Source organism: Anser brachyrhynchus (assembly GCF_964034855.1).
Source record: "Anser brachyrhynchus genome assembly, chromosome: 7".
NCBI lineage: Eukaryota > Metazoa > Chordata > Aves > Anseriformes > Anatidae > Anser > Anser brachyrhynchus.
In genome coordinates, this window is record NC_137701.1 from 13,694,628 (window position 1) to 13,712,731 (window position 18,104).

The 18,104-nt window shown below is 36.6% G+C and overlaps 2 protein-coding genes across 11 annotated transcripts in view; both read right to left on the bottom strand.

The window, feature by feature from the left end:
- The window catches only part of MPP4 (MAGUK p55 scaffold protein 4), a 28,716-nt gene extending 20,938 nt beyond the window's left edge, over positions 1 to 7,778 (bottom strand). For all 3 annotated transcript variants that reach the window (XR_013953789.1, XM_080600427.1, XM_080600428.1), the window contains exon 1: positions 427 to 7,778. Coding sequence is in view for 2 of the 3 variants with exons in the window: in XM_080600427.1 (XP_080456553.1) it covers positions 427 to 676 (250 nt within the window). In the remaining variant the exon portion in view is untranslated. The remainder of the gene's footprint in view (positions 1 to 426) is intronic.
- Positions 7,779 to 7,929: 151 nt separating this feature from the next.
- Positions 7,930 to 18,104, bottom strand: part of ALS2 (alsin Rho guanine nucleotide exchange factor ALS2) — a 223,933-nt gene continuing 213,758 nt past the window's right edge. For all 8 annotated transcript variants that reach the window (XM_080600322.1, XM_080600321.1, XM_080600319.1 and 5 more), the window contains 10 exons: positions 17,040 to 17,207; positions 15,881 to 15,998; positions 15,143 to 15,300; positions 14,327 to 14,449; positions 13,104 to 13,280; positions 12,666 to 12,711; positions 11,681 to 11,742; positions 10,907 to 11,056; positions 10,532 to 10,628; positions 7,930 to 9,185 (listed from right to left, as the gene is read on the bottom strand). In XM_080600322.1, the coding sequence (XP_080456448.1) occupies positions 9,147 to 9,185; positions 10,532 to 10,628; positions 10,907 to 11,056; positions 11,681 to 11,742; positions 12,666 to 12,711; positions 13,104 to 13,280; positions 14,327 to 14,449; positions 15,143 to 15,300; positions 15,881 to 15,998; positions 17,040 to 17,207 (1,138 nt within the window). In that variant the 3' untranslated portion in view covers positions 7,930 to 9,146. The remainder of the gene's footprint in view (positions 9,186 to 10,531; positions 10,629 to 10,906; positions 11,057 to 11,680; positions 11,743 to 12,665; positions 12,712 to 13,103; positions 13,281 to 14,326; positions 14,450 to 15,142; positions 15,301 to 15,880; positions 15,999 to 17,039; positions 17,208 to 18,104) is intronic.

Consider the following 18,104-nt stretch of genomic DNA (forward strand, 5'->3'; position numbering starts at 1 on the left):
CCTTTTTCCTCATTACCGGTTACCTCTATTTGAGGACTTGCACCACCTAAACGTCTCCAAGAATGCTATCACTATACAAAGTGGTCAAATAGACTGATGCATTCAATACAGAAACACAAATCTTTGAAATATAGAGAATCGTTTCCTTCATCAAAAAAACCTCTTGCAGTTATTAGTAACTCTTGATACAGCTGCAGAGACCCTTGACTTCATAAGCCAGAAACAAATGCCAGGTATTCTCTTCTAACACTATAAATGAACTGCCTACCACCATTACAGATTAAGAATCATTCCCATTACTAGGTAGTGAAATTTCTAGATATGTTCATCTCTCACATAACTCACATGAGAGTCACATGTACACAAAATAAAACTTTTAGCCAGTTTTCCTTCTCCTGGAAAAAGAGATGCAAGAGTTGTAAGTACCATTATCTTGACTGCAGACTGCCGGCACCTCCATCTTCTTCATTCCAGGAGATTCCATCCACTTGTTTAGAGCGCAGCATTCACACCAAGTAGGTTTCACAAAGATAGATGCTGAACTAGGGAAAAGAGTACGTTCATATCGGAAAACCATCGGGTATTTTAAATCGATAAGGAAGTAGAATAAAAAAGAGTGGGGACAACCATTCTTATTTGAAGGGCACAACTGGTTGCAAGCACAAACTAAAGGCATGAGCCCCAAGTGTAAATTCAGTTACCCACTAGTAACCAAAACACAAGACAACTGCAAAATTACTGTTTTACTTCTTGGAATTGCCATTATTTTAGACTACTTAATGCAGCAAGCTAAACTGTTCTGTGTATCTTTTGTTCCCCAGCTTTAAGTGCACCACCATGGAAAGTTATCTTTTTCTCCCCTAGAATTTTAAAGCTTGTTTGACACAATACGAAATGCTTTAAACAGCTTTGAAAAGAATCATATTCAAAGCAAAATTAAATATAATTATTCTCATTGATACAATATTAAAATGTAAGGATTCTGTGAGTTTCTATTGAATTTTCATTGAGCAAAGGCATGGTTTTGTAAAGAAGGGAACCCTGTATCAATCACTTAAAATTTAAGGTCTTTGGAAGTATTTGTTTTTACAAAGATTTCATATTTTCCTTTTTATTACCTCAAAGTGAATTGAAAAATAAACAAAAACCCAAAACCGAACATCCACACCTTACCTCAATTGTATCATCTGCCTTGAGCATTTATAGTTGCCTGCTACTTTCAGAGAGAGAAGTTATTTGCTAATCTAATACAACTCCTACATCATCTTTCATTATAAAAAGCAGCATAAACTACTTTATAATTTTTTCTTTAAATTTTAACATAAGATTCTTAATTTTGTTTTTAAGAAGTAATACAGAAACTCATGTTAAATTCAGCATGGCTTGTATATGAATTCATTCCCACATGTAAGAAGTGAGACTTGCAAAACTTCTTCCAGCTCCCTTCCCTCCAATAAACTTCTGTGACAACCTATCACTACACCATAATGGTTCCTTAGACCAAAAGTGGAAGAAGGTCTCCAATTTGTTTCTAATAGGAAACAAAGCAGTAAGAGACTGTGTTAAGAGTTCTCAGAATTCTCCAAAGTTACATTAAATATGGAAATTAACCAGGTAACATGTTTTCCGTCATTCACACAGTCCTGTCCTGACTGATTTCTCCAAACTTGTAAAATAATATGGTGCATTTCTACAAAGCATTAAGAATCCACATGAGAGATTTGTATTAATTCAGCATCTTCGTTACATCTTAGTGGATCCAACTTCAAATAACGTTTGAAATCATTCAAATCAAGTTTGAAGATATTGTCATGATTGCCATTACTGTAGGATTACTTGTGAAGGACTAAATATTTAAACTGATCACTTGAGCAGATTCAGAGTACAAATTAAACTGTAACATCAGTTAACTGAGCACCTCAGCCAACAGCGAACAACAGTGTGACACTATGCACGGTATAATGCCCTACCAAATCCTGTTAAATATGATAGCTTATCTCTCAGATTACTAAAGCATAAAGACAGTCATTTCCTTCTAAATTGTTCTGTGGAAAGAAAATATCAAAAGGTACAAACAGGAAGTGTATTATCTTGATCTGCTTATAAAAGCAGAAGGCATTACTATCACTTTTACTGCAGTTCTTAATACTTACTTTTAGGCCATGTTTACTCTCTCCTGTTAAATTACAAAACTGCTTTCAAAAGGCAGAGGAAATGAAGGAGACACACACACACATCCCTGCCACGAAAGTCAGGAGATAACAATTCAAGCATTTTATTACTGAGTATTGGTTATTCATTACAAACTTCCTCCATAGGATGCTCAGTTATACATTTTACTGAGATTCTAATACAAAAGATTTATTTTTATAATTATATCTTCTTTCAGAAGACCAACAAAATATAGTATGATCCTTCCCCAATATCCAATGCAACATTCCAGTTTCAGTGTTACACTGCATAATCATTTTTCCATTGAGAAAATTTTGTTTTTTTCATATTTTGTGAATATAAAACTGAATCCTCCTACCACATACCCATTGGGAACTGTTTTAATCTATTTTTTCCCCCAATAGTCCGAGTTCTGTTCCTTTAAGGGTTTGCCTTCCCCTCTGTTAAGCTTTGTTAAATCCATCATTAGGCAGATCAGCTAAGCAGACCATATAAATCTAGCCATGAATACCTGTTTCTTAATTACAGAAGACATTAGGAGTAGGGAAGAATCTTTACTGTGGGATGGTTTAGACAAGAAAAGAGGAGTCCCCACATTGTAAAATACAGTCAAGGACATGGTATCCTGTTTTCTACTGAATATCAGCAATATGGAAACACAAATGACCCTCAGCTTGGTTGCTCTGTCCCATGTTTTTTGGGAGGCAAGAGTCTACAGCTACAGATCCAGTTGTAGAAGTATTTACAAAGCCAATCTGTGAGTTACATCCTGAAAGGAAGCTTCTTCTGACAGCTTATCCTGTAAACTACATTTCAGAAGCCTCATTTCCTATTATTACTACTCATTTCAAAGCATCTCTCGCTTTTATAACTGTTTTTTCAGATTTAAGTAACCAAAGATAGACATTTCTAACATTTGTTGGTTACCATGTACAACGGCTACTAGCTTTTCTTTATCAAGTCCAACAGACACCAAACAGCATACTCCTAATTCAAAATCCTGATTAGTTTTGTGATAAAAGATGTTTGAAGACAAACAAAAAGAGCATGTCCACACATTTCAGACATGCTATAAAGAGAGCTAGTTCCGATCTGTTTTGTTTTGCATACTGAAAACCCAGATTGAAGTCACACATATATACACCCTTCTCACAAAAACAAAGAACACCACCACCCCCCCCCCCCCCCCCCAAAAAAAAAAAAAAGGAAAAAGTAAAATCCCTGCTAGGATATAGTTGCACTTTCTGGGACAACTTGTCATCCCCCACCCCAAAAGCCAAATTTGTTTGGCTGATTCGCATCTAAAAGTGAGATTAACTTTACAGTGACTTCCCATTCCAAAAAACCCAGTTTCCCCTGGAATACAACTCCAGTTATTTCAAGTCTAGATCTGTTCTTTGCATTTTTGGGGGGGGTGGGGGGGTGGGTGCTGCAAATATATAGGGAAACACATGAAAGACAAGAAATCTCTGAAAGCTTTTTGGCAGAACTCGTCAAAAGATAGTTTAACATCAAAACAGACAGGAAAAAACGTCAACTAAATTTAAGACTCCTGATTAACACTGAAAACTGAATATTTTCCTTGGTGATAATTAGTGTGAAATTAGACCTGCTTTGTTCAACTAGTGTTGCTTACCAAATAAGCATGTCACTATATTGACAATCACTAATGCTTGTATTCTCTTGCAAAAAGAGAAGTTCTGCAGAAAGAACTCCTCCAGTCTTTGGAATACCTTAATCAAGTTCCCCTTTAGCCTTATGAGCCAGATCATATTTATGATTTCTTCTTAGCTTGAGTAGATCTTGCACAGCACAATGAGTCAAAGTGGGAAAGAACTCAACCAAATAAAAGTTATCCTGTACCTGTCACAGAAAGAATACAACCTTCTACTTAGCAGTTATTTGATTTTTGATGAGATTAATTTCTGTTTGTTTAGGAGTTTTAGACACACTGTCTTCAAGGTTGACCTCAGATTTCCAAGGAAAACTGAGAAAGCTACTGAATGCTGACTGATTGCCTTTGGGGGAAAGCCTTGGATATAGGTATCAGAAAGCAGCTAGGGTTAACAAACTAAGCTAGCAATCCTTCCTTTTTTACACTACAGTGTTTATGCTTACATTGACAGAAATAAGCACTTAAACATCAAAATCTGTCATGTTTTTAACAATGCATCTCACCTCATTCATAAAGCAGAAGCTGTTTCATATTTTTACATAACAACAGGAAAGCAGCTTCCAACTGTGAAGTCTGGTTTAAGCAGCAGTCAGGAGCAACAGATAATGAATAAGTCATTACAAGAAGAGAAGATGAAAAATATCTGGCTTATGTGAACTTCCTTAGAAAAAGGCCTACCAAATTGCTAGCTTATAGGGAAAACTAGCTAAGACTATCACTTGTGCTTTCATTCCTTGAGATATCTACACAGACTATAAGGCCAAAGCTCATGGTCTTCTCATTCCAGGGATCCTAACAAACTAGATGTAATTTCTTGTTAAAAGGCTTATCTGACTGATCTCCCAGACAGCATTCACACATACTGCACGCAGTTACAGAAGCTCATCAAAAAAAGACATAGCTCTTTGCCTGTTATTAGGGACAGAACTGGATGTCCATACTGAGTGCACCGTAGTTTAAAGAGTCAAAAGGAATCACGTCACCCCATGCCTATAAACATCAATTATCCCAAATTCTGGCTACAGGGCCTACTCCCTTCATCAGAAATGAAATTCATTGAAACTAATATCACACAGTCTAGAAGGTCTTACTGATACAAGATTAGAGCTCCAAGGGACCCCACACCCTGCTTTTAATAGTTTTCAGAATTATCTTAAAATGGCTAGTTTGGGACTCTGTCAAGCGTCTAAAGCAGAAAACAACACAGACCTGACTTTCATAACATCAACCCCCCTGCTCTTAAAAGATTCTTAAGTTATGATAATCAAGAAGGCTATTGAGCACTTTTAATGAGGAAAAATACTCAAATCTTTAAATTTGTCAAAATTAACAGTTTGGCATACTGAAGACTGCAAGTTAGTTTGAGTGCAGGGAACATCCTTAGAAAAGCTTTTGTTGCAAAAAAGCCATTAGAAACCAGGAAACTGAGAAGGCAAATAATGAAGAATAAGGTAGTCAGCATCTTTCTAATGACATGCCCTATGCAGGCATGTCATCATTACTTCTTAATTCTGCCTTAAGTGAACTTAATTAGGCTACTCTCATCACTGATGTAGGTCAGTGTAAAAGTCATCGTAAAATAAAAATCTTGCTTTTGTACACTTTTGAGACTTAAGGCATTTTAATTAAAAAAAACAAGACATGAGTAGAACAAAACACTTATTTTAAGCAAAGACTGAGACACATTCTTTGAAACCATTTATCCCTATTTTGACCCAAAAACCGTTACTGCAAGTTTGAGGTGACCCAGGTTAAAAAGCAGACATGAGCATAAATCTTTTTCAAAAGTCACTCTATGAGATTTAGATAATCACACCCACATACATAAGGTTACATAAGGTTGCTGATGGCACAAAAAATGCCATTACTCTTTGTAATCAGATATATCCAATGATATGATTCCAGATATATCTGATGATATGATTCATCCTGCCTCCCTCCAAAACAGAAGCATATAACTCCACTGGTGAAGCCATTATCTTGTTTACATGGGGGTAATGCCACCAAAGTATTGCTTCCTAAAGCAAAAGCACATTCAGGGAAGAACACTTGGGTGCAGCAAACTGCAGTCGTGTGAGGGAGGCAGCTTTACTTCCAGCTTCTTGTTGCCAACAGCCCAGTCTTACCAGAAAGAAAACTGACAAGATCAGTACATTGATATTAAATCAGTTCAAGTGTATAAGGCAAGGTAGTTCAAAGAAAGGATTTTACAGTCACTTTTTTCTTCTATAGTATCTCTCACCATACAAGAGACTGTTCCCTGAAGTGCTTCTGAAACAACAAGAGCAGCTCTGAAGTGAATCTATGTCCAACAAAATTAGTTAATGTATACCACCTGGCATTCAAGTCAGATTATTTGGTAAAAGATTAGGAGGAGTAAGGAAGAAATCTCTTTTTAGTTCCTACTCTCCATTCATACACATTTAGCTAATGGGAACTAAACATCTATCACAAGTTCAATTAGCTTTGCTGTAGCTATGAGAAGAAACTAATTTCACAATTGCATGCGGGAAACGCATCTGTGCAGTACAATCATTTCAGTACAGAACATTTTCTTACCTGTAGATACTGCAGAATACACCATGGCTGGCTCACGTAGAATTTCCAGAGGGAAAGAATATTTGTTGGATGTTAGTAAAACAAGTAACCTCACTGCCCTAGCTAATCTACGGACATCCCCTCCTTTTTAATCCGCAGAAACCTAACCTTAGAACTACTCATTACCAGGGAGAAGAGAACAAATCCCCTTAACCCTTCTCTTGCAGAAAAAGCCTACTTTAAGTTGTCTCATTTAATAGGCTTCTTATTTGCAGCAACCTTCCTAGTCAATAGGACACCTAGCTCTTAAGGTCTGTCTTCAGTTACCGTGCCTGTAATTACAAAAAGAACACATAATATTGTAACCTTGATGTTCTGTTGCTCATTACACGCTTTCTGTTGCAGCACAAGAAATATCCAACTTTCAGTTTAAGAAAAATAAAAAAAAAGATGAGAAAAAAGGAATTACCATGAAGTAACAAAGATGGAAGTCCTGCAGGTTAACTCTTTTCTTGGTTAGCTACAGAAATACACAGAGCTGCTTTGTACTCATTTCCTAACGCATCACAGCCCACGTAGGCTGTAAATTGGAATCTGTGTCAGAAGCACATTTAATCCTAGGATTCTTTTCATCTAATAACTAAACTATACATCAGAAATACCACGAACATCCAGCCCAGACTGTCTGCTTTATATTAATCTGCAAGCTGAATTCACACATGATACCACTACTTTTTTTAAGAGATTGTGTATAGAGATAGAACAAGTGTATAATTGTGTATAGAGATAGAACATATTTTGTTTTTTAATCCCTTAGTTTGTAACATTCAAAGTGAATGAAGTTGTTACATATTTGTAGATATACCTCTTTATTGAAAGGCAAGAAAGAGAATGGAAAAACAACCTATCTCCAGTTACATTCTCAGTTTAAAGCAGAGAAGCAGTATAGCTGTAAGGTCATATGAAAAAAGCTTTTCACATGGCAAAGCTTATAATTAAAATCCTTTCTTACTTCGAAACACCTGAAGACAAGGAACACTGATGCTGAACAGATACAGTGAGAAAAAAACTGATTTTAATGATTTGCACTCTTACAACAGGTGAAATAAATCATGAATTTTTTTTCATGCAGATTTCTTTGCAGATTAAAATTATTGCCATGGGTTTGGTTTGCTCAGCTGTTTAGCATAGCTCCTTATCCAAGAGCAATTCTGCTCCTGCTGTTTTCTGTTGAATATTTTGTACATTTATTTCAACAGATGAGCGCATGGAAAGATACCTAGCACAAAAGATTAAGTGTTAGAATTCCTGGCTTACACTTCATTACACTATTCTCTGCTAGTTGCATATATTTTTTTCCAAACATTTTATAGCTTGTCTTTTATGCACATTATTACTTATCTCTCCCCTTATTATTCAGTATAATTGAAAATGTGAAGAGGTCTATTATCTCTATATTCTGTTGCAAATATACAAGTATAGCAATAGTTTTAGATATCTCATTGCTAGAATTCTGCTCTCCCTTTCTTCAAAATTAAAAGTAATTTCAGGAAGACCAATCTTTTTTTACTTTATTATGAAAATTGCTACGTTACAGTCACTGTTCAAAACAGTTTTTAGACATAGTGTTTCTTTCCATTTAAGTAGCAATACACAAGCCATGATTACTATTTCAAAAATATGATTAGCATTATCTATTGTAGTTTGACATAACTTAAACCATTATAACATTCTATAATTGGTCCCCCCCCTTTTTTGTGTCAGCCATGGTAAAGAACAGCACCTACAATAACCAAATTATCCATTAGTGTTATTCATATAAATAAGGTTAACCATAAACCACAGAAAAATGCACACACAACCCCCCCAAGGAAAATAACTTGTCCTTTACATGTTCAAAATTGCAACAAGGTGGACTTCTTTCACCCTGACATATAAATAGCCAAATAAGTTAGCAAGCAAAAGTCTCAAACATAATCCATTGCCAGCTTGTTCAAGAGCACGTTCCCATTCTCATATCACATGAGCTTCTACAGAAAGTTTGTCCTTAGACCTCAGAGTAATGAACTAAACACCTTCAGATTGAACATTTAAATTCAGTGTCAAAATATGAAGTTGTCAGTGCCTTTTTATTCATTTCATAAACAGAACGCACAGTGAATGCTTCTATATTTATAATTCTAGTAAACAGGCAAGTCCATAATAGTGTGATTACTTCTAAAACAGCACATTAATACTGCATTCAGCAACTGTTCCAAACAGATGCCTCAAAATCTTTACAGCCAAAACACACTATAGGATGCCCATTATAAATACTAACATGTCTCTATTCTTAAACCTAAAAACTTAATTCAGGAAGACTGAACGGTTCTATGGTGCAACTCATTCTCTTTAAACATCTCTGCTGACAAACCAGGAATAATAAAAAGAAACCTACTGCTTTAGAAACCATGCGGTCCAGACTTTCACATGTACTCTATGTAGATGCCATGCCTTTTCGTACTATTGTTAATTTAAAAGGAGTAAGTGATCTGTTAGAATAGGAAAAGATCTCTTCTTAGCAAGTACTTGACAAACCAAGCTTCTATCTTCATCAACACTTCACAGATTTCCAATCTTAAAATTGAAAGTTCAAAAATAACAACTGAGTATGTTGATTTGTAACAAGAGAACTGCAACAATGTTCTCCATTTTAAGTGCCATTTCGGGGAAAGGAAGTAGTTGCAGTGAAGTTCCACTCAAACAGCCAGGCAACGATGGTCTAGGTAAGTTTTTCATGTTGAATCTGGTAGTAGCATGCCTGAATTAAAACAAAGTTAATTTTAGCATATATTCTAGTTCTCAGAAAGCTGATAAAAGCACCGTACATAAAAAGGTTGATTTTTTTTTTTCTCCTATCCAACAAAACAGAGGACTAGGCCTTCTGGAAGAGGGTACAATACAGTAAAATTGTAAAACATTTTCTGATGCAGTAAACAAGCAAAACGAACAAGAGCTTTTAAGTTACAAATTATGTCCAACTCCTAATGAAGCAATACAGCATAATCTGGGACTCTACATAGTTTGGTTCCCAACTTTGCTAAGGTGAAGTTAATTGTTTGCTAACAACTCTTCACCCTTTGATAAAAGGACCCCAAAATGAAAGTATTTTCTTACAAGGACACACAGATTCATACATTTCAAAAACACACAGACTGAAAAGCAAAGCTTCTGCTGCCTAGATAAATGCTCTGACCTTAACTTTTACATCTGAGCTGTTGCTAATAGCTAACCACTCCTTAATGCTAGTTCAAATATGCATTTGGTCAGCCATGACAAGAAACTTCATGTAACTGTTTCATGTAACACCAAATAAGATTGAGATTCTCAAAGACAATTTAACCAATTCAAACTTTCCTTTTTGCAGCACTGTTACAGGTATGAAAACTCTGCACCAAACTTTATTTCCAGTTTGCACAAAAAAATAACATTCAGCTAGCAGCTCAGCTTGCAATTTTTAATTTTTCAGTTTAACAGCCTTCCCCTGAAACAACTCCACAGAAAAGCTCCACACACCTGACTTGTCACGAAACTCACTTGTTTGAACAGTTTTCATGAACCAAAACCGCTTACTTTCAACTGCAGAGGTCCTAGCTGTACAATGGGTTATTACCAGAAAAGACTCTCCCCTTTTCCATACTTACAAAAAGAAAAATACAAATTAGAATGTGGAGAATGAAGATGTATGTATTTTTTTCCATTTATCTTGCAAAATTGAATTCTTGTGGCATCCTGATGTAATATTTGACTTAAATATTATCAGAATGGTTCATCTCCAAGGAATCACTTTATTCCTTTTGTAAAAATTGGAATGAAGTTTAAGTCTCGGGGAAAAACATGATACAAGTGAGCATGCAGAATAGTCAATAGCAACTTGTATTACATTTGAATAAAGTACATTTGCACATTGCACCATTGTCTTAGCAGTTCCTGTAATTGTTATCCTAAGTTTTACGTTAAATTTCCTTGTTCGTCCTAATTAAAACATTAACAAAAGTGTCCAAGTTAAAACCTAATGTTCACAGAATTTTCCCAAATTGATAATAAGGAATTAATAAACTTCAAGCAACAAAGAAAAATCTTAATAATCCTGAATAATTTTCATACCTTCAGGGTAGTGAACATGATGCCTTGTTCCCCATGCTGCAGGTAAGGATCCATCAAGTCTTCGATCAAATGCACCTCAGACCCCAAATTCCTTATCCTGTCACACGGTGGGAGAGACAAAAGAAAACAGGTGAAGACTACAAGACAATGGGCAAAAAATATGCTTTTTCCTAGCCTTATTCTGAGGAAACATCCATTTCAGTTTAACTCTCTAAAATTTATTCAGGCCAAAGCCAACAACCAAACCATAAAATGTACTAAGTTACAAAAAGATAATAATCAGGCCTATAACGAGAAGTAGGAGTATTTAATAGAAATGAGTACTCATACAGCCTATGCTCAGCTTATTTCCCTGATGCCACTGCTAGCACCTACCTGGCTCGTAGCACCACATAGAGAAAAACAGGAAACAAGTCATCCATGGACCACAGAAAATCTTCCTGAAGACTCTCAAGTACATTCTGAGATATCTCTTCAAAAGTCTGCTGGATCACCTTCAGTTTGTCAGCTGGGGTAAACGTTGTACTGTTTGGAGAGCAAAAGCAAATCAGGCTAACAATGAGAAATTATGTATCTGCATCTGAATTTCGAGGACAGTTTGCTAGCTAGTTATCCCCTGGCCCAAGAAGATAAGACAGATCAAAGCACAGCAGCCACAACAGCTGCAAAGGCTGTATAATAGACTCCAGGCTATAGTCACTGGCTCAAGGCACACCACTGCAAGCAAGACTGTCCTCACAGTTTTAAGCTGGTTAAACATTATTAAAGAGAAGAAAAAATCCTTTCAGTTTCTACTTCAATTCTTACAGCAGAATTCTGTCAGCTGACAGACACAGAAACCTCCTGAAACATAGGTCATTTTGAACAGTTATGACAAATATTCACACTCATATTTGATTAGATATCTTATTGTTTTTGATTTTAAGTGGTGTCCTACAGCCACATTTCTTAAGTACTTGCATTTACAAAGCTATACTGGGTTTTCCATTGGGACAATTTGTAACATTTGTAGGAGGAACTCTGAAACTTCTAGGTGACCTCTACTAGCAAGATGAACAAAAAAAAGTGACAGATAAAGAATCAGTCAAGTCGAGTAGATACCACTATAGCAGGAACAGCAAATAACTGAAAGAAACTTCAGAGAATTACCTGATTTGCTGTAGACATTCAACTGCAGAGGCAAAGCAGGCATCCTTTGTGTTTGATGATACCTGAGTAACCGTGAGAAGATTTGTCATTCAGGTTTAGCAACCCACTCTTCAGGGGAAGAAGCAGCATATCATGCAACGCTGCCATTAAAGACTTTTTCAGATTTAAAGTGCTATGAGAAGGGAATGTGCCAGCAAGCTAAAGTCATCCAGGAAATGTGTCTACACATTATTGGTATGAGTTTCATTTAAAATTCTGAGAAGTCTGTACTGAACAGTGAATATGTTATGAGAGTCAGAGACATTTGTGTATCTTCCTGGTCAAGGAAGACTAAGAACTGGTGAATCTTAAAGATTAACAATCAAGACAGAACCTTAACACAAGAATAGTTGAAATCTAGAGAAGTCATAGCAGTCACTAATCACAGACGCACAGGTTTAGAGCAAACATAAGAGTATAAATGTTAGCTCTTAGTAAGTAAGTGAGCCAATGACTTTCTGAATGATTATTAAAATCATTCTTACTGGAGCACAGAGACTGAATAACATACTACTACTACTACTGTTTAATACCAGCATTCAGCCACTGTCAAGGTGATGACTAAGAATAGAAACTATTCAATTCTCATAATCAATATAACGGTATAACGGTACAACTCCTAAACACCTTGAAAACTTCATTGACAGACATTTAATTCTCACACTTTTTCCATAACTGGTGACCAAGCAAAATGGTTACAAGCATCTTCCTGAACTAGAATTTCTTTCAGAGTAAAACAGTAAGTGACAAAGCAGGACTGACAGCTTTTGCAAGAAAATACTGATGTAGCTTTTAAGTAGCAAAAAAAAAAAAAACAGGGATCAAGATAAAATAGCATCTCTTCAGCAGAAAGGTTGGCCAAAAATTCTTTGATCCTTTATTATCTCAGATTCTTTAAAGAAGCACTAGGCAAAGCACACAATAAGCCAAGGACCAACGAACATACCTTTCTACTCTCACCAAGGATGGACACAGTTCCTGGCCAAAATTTCCTGCAAGAAACCCAACACAATCTTTTCAGAAATAAGAGCCTATTGGTCTTGAAGTATTTTTCACCTTATGAAAATGAAGCCAGCATGTTCTTCTCTGAGAGCGCAACTCTTCCAGTAGGAAGAACTACATCTAACAGAGATAGCTGAAAGATAGCTAGATTTGAAATATCTCCCTCTATTTTTGTAGTGATACCAATCTTCCTTCCTCCTGCTCTCCCCGCCTTTTTGGAAGAGGGAAGTTTTGATTCACACTCTCCGCCATAGATATAGCTAGATACCTTTTTATCAGAGAAAAACACTCAGGACAATCTTTTTTTTTTTTTTATTTGCTTTATCTAATTACATACCATAATCTTATTTTAAGTTTTGCTTTATTGTTGAAACATACTCACGCTTGCACTCCAAGAAAACTTAGAAGAGCCGTATCATTTTGTTTGTTTAGACGTAAAACACATTCCCAGTAAATATCTTCCTCACGCTCATTGTCTAAGGCATACAACATAAATAGAGGTGGATAGAGTCGTGGCAGTAATACAGGGAGCAGCAAGCCAAAACTGGTTACCACATACCTAAAAAAAAGTGATGAAGGTCAAGAGAAAGACTTTTTTAAGAAGAAACATCTATAAAAATGGGATGAAGAAAATTAACGATTGGAACAAATCTTTAGTTTAGTATGAGCCTGTTCTATGAGAAAAGATAATACAGTAAACAAACATAAAAATCAATCAAGTAGTATCTGTGCTGAGAAATACTTAACAGTAACTTTACAGTCCACACATAAGGCATCTTTTGAGGGTGGTGAGGAACCACAACACAACTGTGTAGGGCTTTTTTTGTGTTTTAAACAGAGCATTGTATTTCTGACCTATAGAACATAAAAGCCGGATACTTCATTACAGTTCAAATTGTACCTGCATCTTCAAGCTAATCATTTTGCCCTCATTCTGAGTCACTCTGCTGATAGATTAACTTTAACTTCAAATCACAAGCTACAAAATAGTCAAAGACCCATGAAGGTACCTGACCTAGTTCCACATACTCACACTCCAGGCTTCATGAATTCAGTAGCTACTTGTCATTAAGCTGCAATCCTAATAGGAAAAGCTGAACATGGGGTGCCTACTAATACCACCTGCACAGCCCATTGGGGTCTCTCAGAAGATTCTCTGCTGATCCCTCTTTCCTCATGCTGCCCGCAGCTGAGGCAGCTGTGGACAGGACAATGGCAGACTCAAGGCTGAGCTCCGCATCACTTTCACAATGCGGTATACGTGCACTGGACCTGCATTAGCCCAGTGCTCAAACCCCAAATATTTTTCTGAAGTTCAGGCCCAAGTCTGAGCTTGTTTCCCAACAAAATACAAAAGCAAGTTTGGGCTTAAGTACAGAACCATCGTAATGGAACCAGAATGAAATGCTTGCAACCAACACACAGAAGTTCACTTAACCAAATCCGTCATCAAAACTAATCAAAAAATCCATTTCTATCCCTCAGTTAAACGCGTGCTTATCTTCATTTCTATTAACAATTCTTTCTTGAAGAGGGGGGGGGGGGGAGGAGGTAAGGCCTTAATTAGTTCACAGCCATCACCACCCCTCCCTGCCCTTTAGGTACCCTGGTTCAGGAGATTCTGATCTGGAGTCAGACTTCCCACTGCAGAATGATCGCCTTCCCTTTGTCTCTGTCGCCACAAATGGGATTGTGCTGCCCTCTTCCGGAAGATCAGGAAACAAGAACCTAAATGGCAATACGTACAGCAACTTAAGACATCATTTCAAGAAGCTTCCACAAAATAAAGCATTATAAGAGATGATTGGAAAGAAAAGTCAGCTGAAATAGAACACAGCAGACTAAGACAGTATAGATAACAGAAGCCTTGCCCAAAGGGAGATGTAGTAAAGGTATCTTTGGCATTGTAGGGTATGGTCTTCCTAAGTTTTATTCTAGGTAAATCATATTGTACATCTAATGGTTATTAATTTGGATTCTGGTAATGAGAGCAGAAATACTCCAATTAATACTGTAATTGCCCTCAAGAATCTAAGCAAACACTTCATATCAACATGAATGAGCCATGTTCCTAACAACTTCAGTGGAATACTTTACAATTCTGTTATCACTGCTCTTATATACCTTTTGAACACTAAATATCCATGCTGTGAAAAGACAGATGCTAAATTGGAAATCCATGTTGAACTCTCTCTATGTGTATTTTAAAAAACAATGCAGGCTGTTATTCACTGTAGTGAAGATTTTTTTTTGACATAATATTCAAGACACCTTAAAAAGTTCAAGAAAATATAACTAACACCCAAAACAGAGTAAAGATGTTGGTATACTCGGACTACATAAACACTAGACTGTTTCAGTACACACAGTATCTTCAATGAATTCAGCAGTAGTTTGAATTTAATATTAGAGTCTTATTACCTAACCAATTGGAAAATGCGTTTGAGGTAGGACTTGATCTCTCTTACAGCTTCCTGCAGTAATCGTCGATTAGCTCCTACTCCAACATAGGTCATTCTGTAGACAGCTACCAGTGTTTCCACCAGCTTGCCCAATGGATGGAGAGGAGTATCACATGCCTGATGTGAAATATTAATTGCATAGTCAGATAGGTCAATGCGAGACAAGCTGTAAAAGAAGAAGAACTAAAGACAGACAGATCAGAAATCCAACAACACACTTTGAAGCAAAAAACTACAGATACGTTAATTAAAAAAAATCAAACTTTATAAAAACACCTCTTGAATGATGACATTTATGTATTAGCTGAGTACAGGCTCATAGAGGAATCAAGACTGCTCAGGAATTTGTGCTACTACTTGGACAAGTCATCTGTCCAATACTATTAAAACTAACATGAAATACTCAGCAAGTACTTTACTATGCTCTACTAGGATCCAACGCATAAAAATCAAAACAGTAGCTGAGCAGAAACTGAGGCACTATCCATCAGATGCACAATGATTTTAGTCTTAGTTATGGATTAAACTCAATTATTTAGGAAGTTAAGAGCAAATATGAATCAATATAAACATGGATTATAAACATGCAAATACAAAAGCGGTTGAGGGAAGCTCTTACACAAGTAAAATGAGTAAAAGTAAATGAGTTTGACCTGCTTTGCTAACATGCTACGTGAACTTTTAATAGTCACAATACCTTTATCAAATATTTTTTGATATTTTCATATTTTTCCAGGGTGAAGGCACCAATGTGTTGTGGAATGAATTCCAAACTTTCCAGTGTCTGAGTATGTGAACGGCTCAGTAATTCTGGGCTGCAGTTATAAGAAGAACAAAGACATTGTACAGATTGTTTGAGACACATAGAATCAGTAAAACCGAAATTAAATGTGGAAGCTACCACAAGAAAGTGATGAGCCATAAAGAAAAAGATGGAAGTACACATAGGAAACTAGTCATTCCACTTGTTCCCCTTAAGTCTGACAGAATTCTTCAGCCTGAACTTCTCCATTCCTCCCACACTTGTTGCACAAAAATTCTGCACCTTTACTTCAGCAAAACTGAATCTGAACCAGCGCTGTGGAAATACTCACCCACAGACTCATTTTAACACAAGAGTCTCAACTCTGCAAAATCAGGAACATGGAAGACACTGAAGCCCACCCTGACAGACAGGTATAACCATGAGAAGCTTCTTACTACATACTTCCTGGATATCAGCAGTATTAACTAAAGTCACATTATCATTTTTATGGTAAGTTTCTTGCTGCTAAAAAGCCAGCTTCCTCCACTAATCCCTTGATCTTGCCTACTCAGTTCTCTTACCTTGCAGAGACAAGTCTGTGAAATGAGCCTTTTCTGCAACATCCTGAGAAGGCTGTTCCCAGAAATTCCCTTATATGCCAAATCTACGTTTCCAGAAACACTGTACTTACATTTCAAGTTCTCCAGCTCTCTAAGCCTTCCCACCCCTTGAATTTTCATTCACTTTATTTCCCTGCTTTTCTGCACAGATTTGAGTTATGACAACTGAACATTCCCTTACTGGGAAGCTGGACACAGTAACTACCTATACAAGATATTGATCTTCCGGTAATAATCAGCTAGCACCTCATTCATACACAATGAAGCATTTAACAGACTGTAACAATTAACTAATCCTAAACATCAACATGTCCCTGAAAAGGAGATGTTTGCAGTGCAGAGTAGTCAGAGTTCTGATTTTGTTTTTATTTCTTTGTTGTTGCTGTTTAACTGAACTTTTACAGTTAGTTTCTGGCCTAGACTAGTGTGCAATTCCAGTTTCTTTCTGAATACTTTCTTCAATGTGCTGACTACATTCTCTAGGAACTAACCTGTCTTTGTGTTGCCGTCGGTTGGTGGTCAGGGCCACCGCAATGTTGTCCCAAGCCTTCCATCTATCCCCCTGACCTGGGCTCTCACAGCCAAGCTGGTTCCAGCATTCTTCAAATACAGCCTTCCATTTCTCATCAGGAGGCACTGCCAGGATCCCAAGTTTCCGCCTAATAAAACAACCAGTTAGTCTATTAAAATTGAATAGTCTTGAAACAACACACACAGCTACAAAAAACACTTATGCCTAACGTTAAATTAGTATCTCAAACTATTTTAATCGAAAGCTGGTATACTTAATCTCTTACAGTTTATCACTAAGAATAAACCCAGACCTACTTACATGAATGTCTTAACTCCTCTTAAAAAGAGCTAACAAAAAGCTGGTAAAATGAAATGTAAACAAAAATCATTTATCCTTACCACGGAACAGCCTTCAAGCACACATTAATCCATGCAACAGATTATAAAGTTACAAGATTACAACATCTTTAATACCTACACATAAGAATAACTATGAACCTTATAATACACAAGTCAGTCTTACTCTTTCTTGTATTATTCCAAGAAACAGCTTGTTTAAACAGCAAAAGCACCGATTTGATTTCCAAGAAAATAGGACATACTGCAATTGAGGGGGCTTATCTTCACCACTGGTATTATTCATTCACAAGGCTTAGGACACATTCATATAGTAAGAATATAGTACAAAGATGTCTCAAACGTCTCACAATCCTAGAATGTACAAAAAGCCTATCCACACATATAAACAGCGAGAATGGATCTATGGCTTCTGTCCCTGAAGTATTATCTACAGGTAATGCTGCATCACATACTAGGGACGAGCTGGTTGAAAGTAAAGGCAGTGCAGGCATCTTTTCACTGACAGCCAAAGCTCTGGGATCCTATATAGCCAAAGGAAAACCAAGATCTGATGTCCCCCCTGTATATCCGACACACAATGAAATTTAGGGCTTTGAAATAAACACTGCCTGGGTTAATAGTTTTATCTTGATCTAAATTAAGTATCTGAAACCGCCAAACCTTCCCTTTTTTTTTTCCTCCCA